The 14,530-nt window shown below is 29.0% G+C and overlaps 1 protein-coding gene across 2 annotated transcripts; it reads right to left on the reverse strand.

Annotated features, from left to right (window-relative positions):
* Positions 1-1,207: 1,207 nt before the first annotated feature.
* On the reverse strand, positions 1,208-7,680 carry LOC106425501 (probable disease resistance protein At4g19520). 2 transcript variants are annotated; one of them, XM_048747855.1, is made up of 4 exons: positions 3,240-3,507; positions 2,801-3,097; positions 2,103-2,716; positions 1,208-1,707 (listed from the first exon to the last, which is right to left on the reverse strand). In XM_048747855.1, the coding sequence occupies exons 1-3, from the start codon at positions 3,318-3,320 to the stop codon at positions 2,114-2,116; spliced, it is 981 nt and encodes a 326-aa protein (XP_048603812.1). In that variant the 5' UTR covers positions 3,321-3,507; the 3' UTR covers positions 1,208-1,707; positions 2,103-2,113. The 2 variants fall into 2 exon arrangements, with proteins under 2 accessions (XP_048603812.1, XP_048603811.1); XM_048747854.1 differs by lacking the exons at positions 1,208-1,707; positions 2,103-2,716 and adding an exon at positions 7,043-7,680 and having other exon boundaries at positions 2,907-3,097; positions 3,240-4,307.
* Between the last annotated feature and the right edge of the window lie 6,850 nt (positions 7,681-14,530).

Consider the following 14,530-nt stretch of genomic DNA (forward strand, 5'->3'; position numbering starts at 1 on the left):
TCTGATTCAACGGCCATGACCGTGTTAGATTTCAACTACCAGACACTATTCTTTTATACGATTTTGAACAATTTAGATATTACATCATATTTTTACTTAGATATTTAGATTTTGGAGTGATTTTATAATCAATAATTTAAATGTAATGTTGAATGGACTGAAAATAGTTCCAAATATAGATTTTAAATTTTATATTTACTAAACGATACATTTTTGAGGCGAACTGATTTAGTTTCATCGATTGGTATATTACAAATTGATTTTTACTCAGTAAACTAACTACACCGAAGCTTCCGCTCACGGCCTAGTCTTTTAATTATTTTCTAAGCCTTAAATATTCTTTTTCCGATGAGCTGTTGCCACATGTTCACCACGCCGTTGACGACAATGTAACATACATATTACATACAGCCTGATTGCATAGTACATATTGCGTACATTAGGTCATCATCGATCATCATATGATTCATATCCAATGCTGATCATTGGATCATTATCGGTCTGACGTGTCTGATTCAACGGCCATGGCCGTTTTGGATTTGAACTTTGGTATGTCTATATAAGGGCCTTCTTTGCCCAAAAAAAAAAAAACAGAAGTCTATATAAAGACCTTACTTCCCTCACTTTCTCTGTCTAAAAATATTTCCTGAGCTGAATAACAAAAAGAGAAAACAGATTTGGTACTTGCCGCGTTGTGTTTACGCCGCAGGAGCCTTTCGCCCTCCTTCAATATACAATGGATGTCAACAGCCGCAGGATCACGAACCATCAGGTGTTCGTAAGTTTCCGAGGAGAGGAGCTTCGGTGTGGTTTCGTAAGCCATCTGGTGGAAGCGCTTCAGAGACATGGGATCAACGTTTTCATAGACAAACTCGAGAGCGTTGGCCAAGATCTCTCCAACCTCTTCGCGAGGATAGAGGAGTCCACCATCGCTTTAGTCATATTCTCCAGGAGGTACACAGAATCGAGATGGTGCTTAGACGAGCTCCTTTTGTATCTCATGTAGAGATCGCTTCTACGAATATATATACTAATTTCTAATATAATTGTATTACAGGTCATTCCAATCTTTTTCAAAGTGGAACCAGTTACCGTGAAACAACTTCGTGGAGCATTCGGTGATAAGTTCAGGGATCGAGAGTGGGAGTATCGGTGCGATAAACCAAGAACCGGTAGCTGGAAGGAGGCGTTAGCATCTGTTTCTTGCAAAACAGGCCTGACCTTTGATAGGAAAAGGAAAAGTTACAATCTCTGTCTTTATTGTATTTTATCATTAGGTCAAATCTAAATGATATCTGACTAATCTTTTTTCTTTCGCAGTAATGAGAGTACATTCGTCAGGATAATCGTTAAGGAGGTCGAGAAAATGCTACAACCACAAGGGAAGTTTGCGGTCCTTCCATTTTCAGGAGGAGGTCAAGATCAGATGGATATATCAAGAGACAGTGTTCTTGTGCACCAGAACTCTTACATTGCTAACCAGATTGTAGTAGTTTCCAATACTTACATGGACATCGAATATCAGAACAGTGTTCTAAGGGCTCAGCTCGTTGCACTAAGGGATAGACTGCAGTCACTAAACTCTGTCATTAAGATGTCAGGAGTCATGGCGGATGTCTTTCTCTTCACAGCCAACACTGGCCTCTGCTGATAATTTTAAAAACTGAGCGACTCTCATAAACAAAGTTGCATGCATCCCTTTACCACCTGTGTAATCCACAACAAACAACTCATTTTTCATGCAATTTTATACTTGAATTTTTGAATATGAGCAAGCAGCTACTGCTATTTCCTCAACCTTTGGTTCCAAAGAATCACATAGCAGAAACAAGACTAGTTGACACCTAGTTTAATGGTCCTCCACATTCTGTTGATTTGGGTCTTAAGAATTATGTACCACAATATAAACCAATATTCTCTTTATCACAACTTAAACGAACAATGTCAACAAGAATAAAAACAAGTCCCAAAGATCTCCGTAGCTTGGATGAATCTCATAAACTATCTATATTCATACATAACCCAACGTGCACAACAAAAAGAAGTAAGTAAAATAGATATCTTGGTAACTTCTTAAAAATCTAAAATAAACTAATACGTACCACATTCATCTTCAAGAGGTTTTGTGAATCTCTTCATCTATTTCAACAACCTTCAGATCCTTTAAGTCCTTCAGGCTGAAAGGCGGCTTAAGGTTCTTACTCACTTCAAGCACTTTTAGACAAACCATGTTAGAAAGTGAAGTGTGTAATTCCTCAATGGCTGTACCGCTTAGACCGAGATACTGGAGATTCTCTACTCGGTTTGGGATCTCAGGGAAGCTCTTGAGCTTTTTGCATCCAGAAAGATTGAGCTTTTGAAGAGACTCCATGTTGTAGATCTTTACTAAAAAATTCAGAAGCTCTTTGCAGTTCCCTAGGTCCAGCTTGACTAGTTTTGAGAGGGACTCAATAGATGCGGGTATTTCACTTATGCTGGTTCCTTTGAGAGACAGTTCTTTGATGTTTTGTGGAACCTCTGGAAACATTTTGATCCCTATGCAGCCACATATATTGAGAACCTGGAGGTGATTTAAATGCTCTATGACTGGAAAGATCTGCAAGCTAGTACAGCCTTGTAGATCGACTAGCTGAAGATAGTGAGCGTCTTTAAGTTCTTGGATGTGAACTAGTTTCTCAGAGTGATGAAGATTGATTGTCTTCAGAGAGTTGAGGTTCTGGATAACAAAAGTGACACTGTCAGGACTTGAGTTACAGAAAATGTCACTCAAAGTAAAAACATGTCAAAAATTTCAGTTTACCTTGGATTCTTCCCAAAGTTCCTCAAGTTGACTGTAAGGCATATTCAGTTCCACAAGGTTGTCAGGATCAAACTCTTCAGGCAGGGTTCGCAAAGCGTAATTCTCCCAATGGAGAAGCCGTAGCTCGTAAGGCAAATATAGTAGACCCATGGAAAGATCGAGTCCAGGACGCCTTTCAGGATCTGAGCTGTAAATTTTAAGCAGTCTAAGATTACACATATCCTGAAACGCACCAGGGTCAACAACAAAGCTCAAACCAGATGCTTCAAGTAATATGCTCTCAATGTCTTCCCTTTCCTGAAATAAAATCAAGAGAAAGCAGAGCCATCAAGAACTTGGGCATCATTAAATCTTTTTTTTTTGTAACCTACATGGCATCATTAAATCTTGACATGGATATATAAGTATAGTGACAAACCAAAGTGCTTTTGTTACTCACATTTTCTTCCCCATTTGGTTTGGTTTCTTCATTGTCTAGAAGAGGTTGAATGCTCTTAACGCCGCAAAGTCTGCGACCCATCCCAACCGTTACTTCTTGACAAAGGATTTTCCTGGCCACGTCTTGTAATGCATTTCCACTTTGTTTCCACGAATAGTCACAAGAGACTTCTCAACAAGATAATCAATCCCAATACACGGGAAGAAACCACACCCATCAAGCACTTGCATGACACGATCAACTTTATCTCCCTTGAAGAAACAAGCAATGTCCATAAATATGTTCTTCTCGTTCTCACTAAGTTCATTATAACTGTTCTTGAATACTTCAAGAATCTCAGCAGGAGGATTTAGCTTGAGTTTGCAAAACTCTATCTCCATTTCTTCTGGTTTCTTTCCCTTTAGCTCATTTCCATAGTGGCTTAGAGCCTTAGCGTTTCCGTTAGCATATTTAACGATCATCTCTGACACTTTCAGGTGGCCATCTTCAGGTTTGGGCTCTCCAAACGCGCACTGGGAAAATAGCTTCAGACCTTCCTTATCATCTAAACCTTTCACCTCATATATTTCAACCATTCTACATTGAACAAGCACTTGTTTATTTCTGGAAGTAATGATTATCACACTTCCTGGATCAAACCACTCAAACCCTCCAAGAAAAGACTCTGCGTTTATAGGGTTCCGCACATCATCAAGAACTAAGAACACACTTTCTTCTCTTTGGCTGTTGTTAGTAATTGACCTGTTGATGTCAAGCTTCTCCTTCACATGTGATGGTAAGTGTTGCCCTCTTAAACGAGACATTCCTTCCTTCTCAAACTCTCTCTCGAAGTTTTGGATGAAGCGACTACGAGATTTGAAGTTCCCTTTCGTCTGGTCAAAGGCTGCTTTTGCAATGGTGGTCTTGCCTATACCGGGCATCCCCCAAATTCCTATGCTGCGGACAACCCATGGTTGCTTACTGAGCAAGTTTTCTATCTCCAACACTCTCGAACTGACCCCGATCTTGTCCGCTGGAATTAGTCGCCCATGTACGTATGAGACAATATCTTCCATAAGTTTCAAGTCACTGCAACACGATTAGGTAAAAAAAAACATAAGTTAATATGTAGAATGGTTTCAAGATTAACATTCTCATTTTTTTATCTTTTAAGCTTCCACATCATTTTTGTTTTTTCCATTTATCATAACAAGCATTCAATTTTTACGCAAATTTTGTTTAATAAAATTCAATACATTATTTCACTAATTAACAATTTTTTATATATTCAAATTAAATAAACTTAATTTATATTTATAAAAAAATTAAAAATAATAAATTTATTAATTTTAAACAATTATGAAGATATGAAAATATCAAAAATTTCTAAAAAGTGATATGTGTAGTCGGTTGTCCCACTTTTTCTTGCTTTCAACTAGTTAAATGTATTCAACTCCATTTAATCTACATATGCATAAAAAATTCAGTTACTTATTGCAGTGAATTCAACAGTTTAATAAAAAGAGTTTAGTAGACCAATGTAAGTAGTCTTACATGTTGGTTTTGTTTGAATTTGTAAAAATTAGGGTACAAATTGTGTTTACTTGCAGTTCAAGACTACTTCTTGGAGCACACTGAAAGGTTGTAATTTTGTATATCAATGTGAACTACAACTAAAATCGTAACTAGAAGACTCGAACCCTATTTTTTTCTGTCAGAAAGTATACAGTGCCGTAAACATACTTTACTGTATACACAACACTACTTTTGTATACCATTGTAAACTACAACTAAAATCGTAACTAGTGCATATTGTAAATAAAATATAAATATAAATATATCATACATAATTTATATTGATATATTAAATCAAATCTATAATAAGAAATAGTAGTATAAATTAAGTATTATTAGTGAATATATAGTATGTTATGTACGTTTATCGTCCAAAATATATTATACAAATTAAGATGTTATTATAATTTTTTTTCTATAAACGAAATAGTAAAAAGCAAAATTTATAAATCCCCTATAAATTAATAGAGAAACATTAAAAAAATTATAACATGTAGTTTGTACTAATTATAACATGTAGTTTGTACTAATTAAAAAATTATAACATGTAGTTAATTTTGCTTACGTGGCGGTTTGAGAATCAATTGAAAATTTTGTTAGTTCAGAATTAAATTGTTAGAAAATGTTATATTATATAGCATGTCCATTATGGACCATTCATTTATCAAATTGAAATGATTATATATTCTTTCCTTAAATAAAACTTACGGAATTACCTAATGTGATTAAGATAATAAGGCAATTAATGATTTTTAATAATAAAAATTTGCTTACAATCCGTATACTTTCTATCATTTTTGTTTAATTATTTATTATTAAAATAAATTACACAATTACATTAATCATATAATAAAAAAATAAATTTTTTATTGTATATGTTGTATTTTGAATTTTTCAAAACGAGTATGAATTACTAAAACTGTTAAAACTTCACATGCTTTTGTGATCAAGGTTTAAATTTTTTTCTATAATACGATATAATGATTATAAAATCATATGAATAAATAATTTTATTTTAATAGTGTTTATGTTAATATATATATAAATTTCATATCGTTTAAATTAAACTATACATCATATGAAAATACATACTTATATTTTGATATTTGCGTTGAACATATATTGAAAAGTTAATATTTTAATTTTGAAATCTTCATTGTTTTTTTTAAATGATTATAAATTATTGAAACAACAAAACATTTCACATTAAAAAAAATCGTTGGTGTAAAATTTTGTTACAGAAATATGCAAATAATCATAAAATCATACGAGTAGAAACCTTATTTAATAAATATTTAAATTAAAAGTATACTATAATCTATGTTAATAAAATTGAAATTTAATTATATATCATATATGATAGATAAAATTGATTGTTTTGATATATTTACTCTAAAATGATTGCGAGTAAACAAGAGCGGTCGTTTGATTTATATGCGCATGCACACCAATTTATTACATAATAGTAACTGATTTCTTATTTATATATAATTATTATTTTATCATAATATGTAGAAAAACATAAAATAAGTAATTAATATAAAATATTTATTTTGCACAAGGCACTGATTTTAACCTAAGTATGTATCTCTTTAATAATTTTAAATCTTAAATATTTTCTAAATCTCAGGCCAAAAAAAATAACGAAATGAGAATAAACTCAAAAATTAATATTTATATCGAGTAATAACCAAAATAAAAAAAGCGACACAAAAATGTGAAAATATTGAAGATAGAAATGATTGTCACATGAATGTAAACTTCTCATAACCATAATTAACTTTTAAATTGCTAAATCATAATATAAAACCGAACTGACATTGTTTTATTATAACCAAAAAGTAGGCCTGAGATTCTTCGGCTTAAACTTTAGGTTCTGATGCGATAAGTAATTTTCTAACTTAAATATTTTTAAAAATGGGATCAGCTCATTGGTACACAAATTATGTAATTAGCAATTTTTTTAAAAAAAAATTGTTTAAGTACAAAAAAATATTAATTCGATCAAGAATATAAATTTTATTTTTTTATACGATATCCCAGTAATGTATGTATAATCGTCCCATCCGTATTTTTACTGCATATACGTCATGTTTTACTGTATATATGCCAGCTAATTGACTATATAATTTAAAACATACTTTACTGTATACATTTCTTCATCGTGTAGCGTATAGGGTGCCGTAAATACGGCCGTATACACTGTATTTTAGAACACTTCAGACTATCAGATTAAGGAGATTCATAACCTGGATTCGGCATTTGAGTGGAGACCTTCCTTTATGCTTGCTGCTTCCGTTAGAGCGTTTCTCCATTCGGTCACACGATCTTTAGGCTCAGATGCCTCGTGCTTAGAAAATGCCTCACCGTATTTCCCAATCTGTTGCTCCACTAAGGAGCGATCTACGCCATAAAAGACTGGAACCACCGTGGCTCCTGTTTTGCTATGCCGCCACTCAATAATCTCCGCAAGAGTAGTCAGGCTATGTTTGGAGGACGCGAAGTCCTCAGAGAGAACAACAATACAGATCTTGGATCTCTCTATCCCCAGTCTAGTCTTCTTGGGTAAATACTGTCTGGTTTCAGGCACCTTGTTTTTGTCATCTTCCTCCATCACAGTGATGTTTACGCGCTTTAAAGCGGCGGAAAGGTGGCTAACGAAGGTGTCGCGGGTGCCGTCGCAGCTAGAGCTGATAAAGACATCGTGGTGGCTTGACCCTCTGGAAAAAGGGGACAGTCTTGCTTGCTCTGTTACTGTTGTCTTGACGCTAGTTCTTGCCATTTCTTCTTCAACGCCTTTTTTCTTTGAGTTTTTGCACTAGATGCCTATAAAAACAACCTTAATTAGATGAATGACCATAACACTATTTGATAATTTTAATTCCATATCTACCCCTACGTTAATCCATAAACCTAACACATATGTTTATACACAAACCCGTGTTTTTTTATTTCTTTCAATGTTTTCTTTCTGTTTTTTTTATTGCTTCTACGAAAGCACATTCTTCCTTCTACTCTTTCTTTCTGTAACGTTTTTTTTTCCAATTTTTTTTAACGAAATGAAACTAGTTTTTCATTTTCATTTTTTTTGTGTGTGTATGATTTTAGTTCGTATAACCATTTTCATAGATCTTGATTTTCTAATTTTTAAATATCTGTTAATCAGATCCCACTATTGTCACAAAGAATTAATGGTTAGTGCTTCTAAACGTCATTGTTCACTCATAAGATCTTCTCTGGGAGGTGTTTTCGACCCCAATCAACGCCGGGAGAAAAAAAAGGTAATTGACTAACCTTGCGCTTTTCCTTTCCTTGCAACAAGTGGAAGTCAATGAGAAAATGGCTATGTTCTTCAACCTAGTTTCATATTTTGTTGGGTCTACCATTGATTATGATTGGGGTTTTGTGTAAAGTTTCAAAATCTGTGAGTTATATTGTATATGATTTATACGTCTTAACGCTAATCAAGTACCTGATGATTTCTTGCTCTTAATTGATTTATTGCAGATTTTTCGTAGTTAGAATTGTTGGAGACTGATTTTATGATTCCAAAAATATGGAATTAGTAGAAAAGTTGCTTAAAATTTTGAAATTTAGGAGGTACATATGATTTATACGTTTTATTATTAATCCTTTTCTTTAGGCTCTCTTAGCTAATGATGTTCTGCTCTTCATTGTTTTTTTTTGCAGATTTTCCATCTTTAGAATCGTTTGAAGACACATGCAATCTCTTTTATCGAATCAAAAAGAGAGAGTGTCTCAGTGGAGAAGCTATAGAACTGTTGTTATTGTTGCTATAAGATCTCCTCAATTCAGAGTGGATTGTTCATGTGCTTGGATTCAGAGTGTAATCTTATTTTTCCAGTTTTATGAAGGTTATTGTTTGTTGATTTGTTTGATATCCGAAATACTTTAAAAATATCAGTTTTATTTGGAGGTATCCAACATTTCAAATCTCCTCAAACAAATGTTTTTGAATGGTTGTTACAAGTTACATGTGGATTACTTTGTAACTAGGATAAGATCCGCGCCTTGCGCGGAATTAAGTTATTATTTTTATTATATTTTGGAGAATGAAACAATAGTTTGGCTTCATTTGGATTAGGGGTGTTCAATCCAGATATCGGGTTGGTTTCGATTCGGTTCGGTTTTTTTCTGTATTTTGGTTAGTAAAATATAACTACTATTCTAAATCCATATTTACTTTGACTTTAGTCTTTCACATACTTTTGAAAGATTTCAACTGGACAACTAAATTGATCAGCCAATCTTGTTGCTTTAAATCATTAGTATATATATATATATATATATATATATATATATATATTATTTAGTTTGAATATTTATTAAATAAAAATTCATATGCGTTATATTTTATGATCATTTGTAACTTATTATAACAAAAAAAAATAATCTATTGATCACAAATATTTCAGACTGAGAATCTTCAAATTTCTAATAATATATAGACGTTTTGAAATAACATATAAGAAAAAATATAAATGTTTTTATTATATATTTAATGTGATTTTTTTAATATCTTTTAATAATATAAAATAAAAAAAAGAACTAAGATACCAAAATTGTTATCAAATATTTATTATTCATAATAATTAATTTTTATATATACGTTAATCATATTAGGTAATTTCGTAGCTTCTAATTAAGGAAAGTGCAAAAACAATATTTGGTAGATTATTTATCAATTCGAATATTCGATAGCTAGTTTAATAAAAAATATAATGTAAGTTAAGATGGATCAACCTATTTTCTTAAGAATAATATATTTTATATAGTCATTTATTAAATGAGAATTTATAATCATACACTTCTATGATCATTCATATCGTTTTATAACTGAATATTTAAATCATCGATAAAAAAATTTTCAATGTGAAATCTTTAATAGGTTTATAATTTATAAATGTTTTTGAAAATTCATTGAAAGTTTTAATATTAAAATATTTATGTAATCTTATGGTATATAGTTTAATATATATATAAGTATATATATATATATGTTTTATTATTAAATGATATTTTTTACTCATATAGTTTTAAAATCATGTGTATCTTCTTATAATATTAAATAAAAGTTTATATTAATACAATTTTATGATCATTTGTAACTTATTATGACAAAAAAAATAATCTATTGATCACAAAATTTTAAGAGTGGTGATCTTCAAATTTCTAATAATTTAAAGACATTTTGAAAAATTCAAAATATAACATATAAAAAAATATAAATGTTTTTATTATATATTTAATGTGATTTTTAATATCTTTTAATAATATAAATTTTTTAAAAAGAACTAAGATACAAAAATTGTTATCAAATATTTATTATTCATAATAATTAATTTTCACATATATGTTAATCATATTAGGTAATATCGTAGCTTTTATTTAAGGAAAGTGCAAAACATTTTTTGGTACGTTGTTTATCTATTCGATAGTTAGTTTAATAAAAAGTTTAATATAAGTTAAGATGGACCAACCTATTTTTCTAAGAATAGTATATTTTATATAGTTATTTATTAAATAAGAATTTATAATCATACGGTTCTATGATCATTCATATCATTTTATAACAAAATATTTAAATCATCGATAACAAAATTTTCAATCTGAAATCTTTAATAAGTTTATAATTTATAAATGTTCTTGAAAATTCATTGAAACTTTTAATATTAAAATATTTATGTAATCCTATGGTATATAGTGTTTAATCTATATATATATATATTTATTTTATTATTAAATGATATTTTTTACTCCTATCGTTTTAAAATCATGTGTATCTTCTTATAATAAAAATGTTAAACCATTGATCATTAATTTTTAACATAATAATTTTAATAGTTTTAGTCATTTATTGTCGTTTTTGAAAATTCAAAATATAACATATATGAAAAAATCTAAATTTTACTTTTATAGCTAATTTGATTGTTTAATTTATTTTAATAATATAAAATTAAACAAAAAATGATGGAGGAGATATAAATTGTTATCAAATCTTTATTATTAAAATCATTAATTGTCATATATATATTAGTCATTTATGGTAATTCCGTAGGTTTGATTTAAGGAAATAAAATAACATATCATATCATTATATCATATAGTTTGACCAACTTATGTATCTAACAACATATAAAAATTGAATGTGGACCTACTTATTTTTCAATTGAATGTAATTGACTACCTAATTGAGTGTCACCTATGCATTGGGGCATATTTTAATTAATACAAAATTGAGGTTACATCTTTTCAAATGTTCCTCAATTAATATATAGGGGATATCCGGTTAAACTTATGCATACATATTATTCAATCTTTTATATTAACTCACCTCAGATACATGATATATTATCCGGTTATAATGCACATTCAAACTATAGATACAAAACTTAGTTTCTAATTATTATCATCATAACCGGATTATTTATATATTATCCGGTTATAATATATATTCATAAATAGTATCAGCTAATATAAAGTAATTCTACAACCAATTATCTGAATTAATTATAATATTCTTTTTTGTAAGAGAAAAATTTTTAATGACTAAGATTTATGTTTTTGAACTATTTTAAATCTCACATATCTTTTAAAAATATATACTTAAATTTTTGATTATCCAAATATTTGAAATTAAAAATTAAAATTAAAATTTCTTATTATTATTCAAAGATTATAACAGTCTAAAAATAATATATATTTCTTTATATAATATAACTACCCGTAAAATTGCGGACAAACACCTAGTAATATTAAAGGTTTTAGTTATCCGTGTTCAAAAAAAGTATTAGTTATCTTATCCTTCTTTATGTTTGATGTCGTAAAAAAAATTGGAGACTTATTTTGAAAAAGAAAGACTTTTGCATAAATTTCCTTAAAAAGTTTACCAATCATCAAACTTCGAAAAAAATTGAATCGAAAATGTAAATGCACTAATTAGAATATGATTAAGCGATAAATATCATTGCTACTATTGTGGATAAGTTTCATCTTGCACATGTTAAACCAATTCATACGATCTTTGTATAATTGTGTAATTTTATAATTGTCTGCACGATGGAGAGCATGTTGCAATATTCGAGATGTCAGAGTTTTAAAACGGACTATAAAGATTTGATCGCCATGATTAAGAAGCTTCATGTTTGGCCAAGATTTGCAACTTAACTGAAGAATATAGAGACTCTGCAGATATGTTTTCCGGACTTCAAGATTACTCATATTCTACTAGCACAAAATCAGATTTTAGACTCTTTAGCTAGGACAACAATATCTTTCTGTAGAAAGCTTCATTTTATTGGTTGTTCTATTCTGGTCTTGTTACTCTTACTATATCAAACTTAATTAATAGAATAGCCTTTTTGTTATAAAAAAAAGAGAAAATCCTAGCTGGCTAAGCAAGTCAAATTTGTAAAATATAGAAAAAGAATTCGGTAGAAAATTAGATGACTCTGTATCCACTCTCGATCGAAAACATTATTAAATGCAAAGCGATTAAAGGTGATTCATGTTGGGTTCACTGACATATTATTATAGTCGCCCAGACAAAAGTATCGTTGACAGAAGACATGCTTATTATGCCAACTCTAATAAAACTCCAAAAATTAAATTCGGTGTAGTTTTATTTTCAGTAAAACTTTTAAAGTAACACAATTTCATCGAATTTGGTTAAATATAAAGAAAACAATTAATCTCTATAAACAAAAACTAAAAATAATTTTTATTATAATAAAATGTTGTTGAAAATAAATTCATGTTTGAAATCACGGATCAAAATCTAGTATTTATGTTAAAAATATATATATCCTTCTAACGTGCTAAGACTCCGAACATGTAGCCTTATAATACTAAATGTTAACCGTACGGAAAAACTTAAATAATAATAAAACAGATGCTGAGTTATAAATATCATTGGTATTACTGTGGATAGGTTTCATCTTTCACATGTTACATCGATTCATGCGGTCTTTTATAATAAGTATATATTAATTAAAAATATTTTTAACAAATGAAATATATCATGTCTTCACTAGAACGATTTTTAATTTTTTTAAAATAAATTAGTCCATATAAATATATATTATACTTCTCACTAGATCAACTATAAAATTAATTAGTAATCTACATAAATAAATATATATTTTTCTTTAAATAAAATAAGATTAAAATATATATGAAAATTAATCATTTTAAATAATAAAGAATTGATAAAAAACGTGTATTCTCTATTACTTTTAGTTTTATGTTATTAAAATAAATTAAACAATCACATTAGCAATATCATAAATAATCTTATTTTTTATATGTTATATTTTAAAATTTTAAATTACTATAAGCTACTAAAAGTGTTAAAAGTGTCACATTCAAATTTATGATCAATAGTTTAAAATTTTGATACAAAACACAAAGAATCTTAAAACTATATAGATAAAAATTTCATTTAATAGATATTCAAATTAAAAGTATCTATTTATTTTAATATACCATATAAAATATAAAATATTTTAATTTTTGAAATTTTTAAAACATGTATCATATTTAAATTGATAAAATCAAATATTTTTTAATTTTAATTAAATTAAATTATTAAAATATATTTTACATATTTTTGATATTATTTAAAAATATTTTAAAATCATTATTTATTTTATAAATATTTAATAAATTATCTCATTATGTGCAAAGTACATATTATTATCTAATTATATATTACTAGAGTCGGTGTCCGCGCGTATGTTCAAATTAAGAAATTTTTATTTTTGATTGGTAGCCGCATATTGATTTATTTTAAATTTTCATAAAATTTTAGTGTCTTCATGTGTTGAATAATGTTTTTTTTTTTGTGGACAATTTTAAAATTAAAAGAAACGTTAGTCAGTTCACACAGTTCAAAACAAAATAGTTTGACAGTAGAATCAAGTAATTGTCCAAAGAGAATAGTATTTGGTAGATAACGGAAAAGAATAAAAATAAGTTAAGGTGTAGACGATATCTGGGAAGTATACAGTGAATAATCTTGTAGAGCTGGCACTTTCTATTGGGGCAGACCTATTGTTAAAAAGAATTTGTTAGTACAGCTTCATTATTGAGTTTGGAGATTTTTGGTCGGCATACTTACTCGTTGCTTGCATCTTATGGTATAGAAAGTTGTTCGTGATTCCGGGGAGCCTGATCTCGGTGAGCATCTGATCGTGATTCTGGGGGAGGGAGAGAAAGGAGTTTAGTATTTTTGGATAATGTTGGGTATTGTATTGCAAATAATAATGGATTACCTGGTAAGTGAGGTAGACCGTTGTATATTTCTTTGTAGACTATGTTTTTAACCCTTCCGATCTTTTGATCCTTTCTTTGCAAATATTTGTACGGTCACGGGGCAAACTCTAGAAATAAACAACAACATGGCAAAATTATTTTCCTTTTTCAAATTTATTTTTATAGAAATTATAGTTCCATATATGTTTATATATTTTATGTATTTATGTATTTATTTTCTTTATTTTTAAGGGATGCTAAGATTTTGAAATTGGAAAATTTTTGACCCACCTATATATTATTTTAATTAGGAAATTTTGAACTTTAAATGTTAATTTTTATTATAACTTCAGAGATTAATTTTCAATATAAATTTATGTTTAAATACTGCGAAATGCATCATTTAATATAAACAAAATACTACAAACATAAAAGAAACACCTGCTATGATGAAACAATGTAGT

The sequence above is a fragment of the Brassica napus genome, chromosome C2, assembly GCF_020379485.1.
Source record: "Brassica napus cultivar Da-Ae chromosome C2, Da-Ae, whole genome shotgun sequence".
NCBI lineage: Eukaryota > Viridiplantae > Streptophyta > Magnoliopsida > Brassicales > Brassicaceae > Brassica > Brassica napus.

Bases quoted from the DNA above. Each gene is read 5' to 3' on its own strand.
- LOC106425501 (XM_048747854.1), bottom strand. From the start codon at position 7,575: ATGGCAAGAACTAGCGTCAAGACAACAGTAACAGAGCAAGCAAGACTG. The intron at 4,308-7,042 runs GTTATGAATCTC...ATCGTGTTGCAG, and splicing joins CACTCAAATGCCGAATCCAG to TGACTTGAAACTTATGGAAG.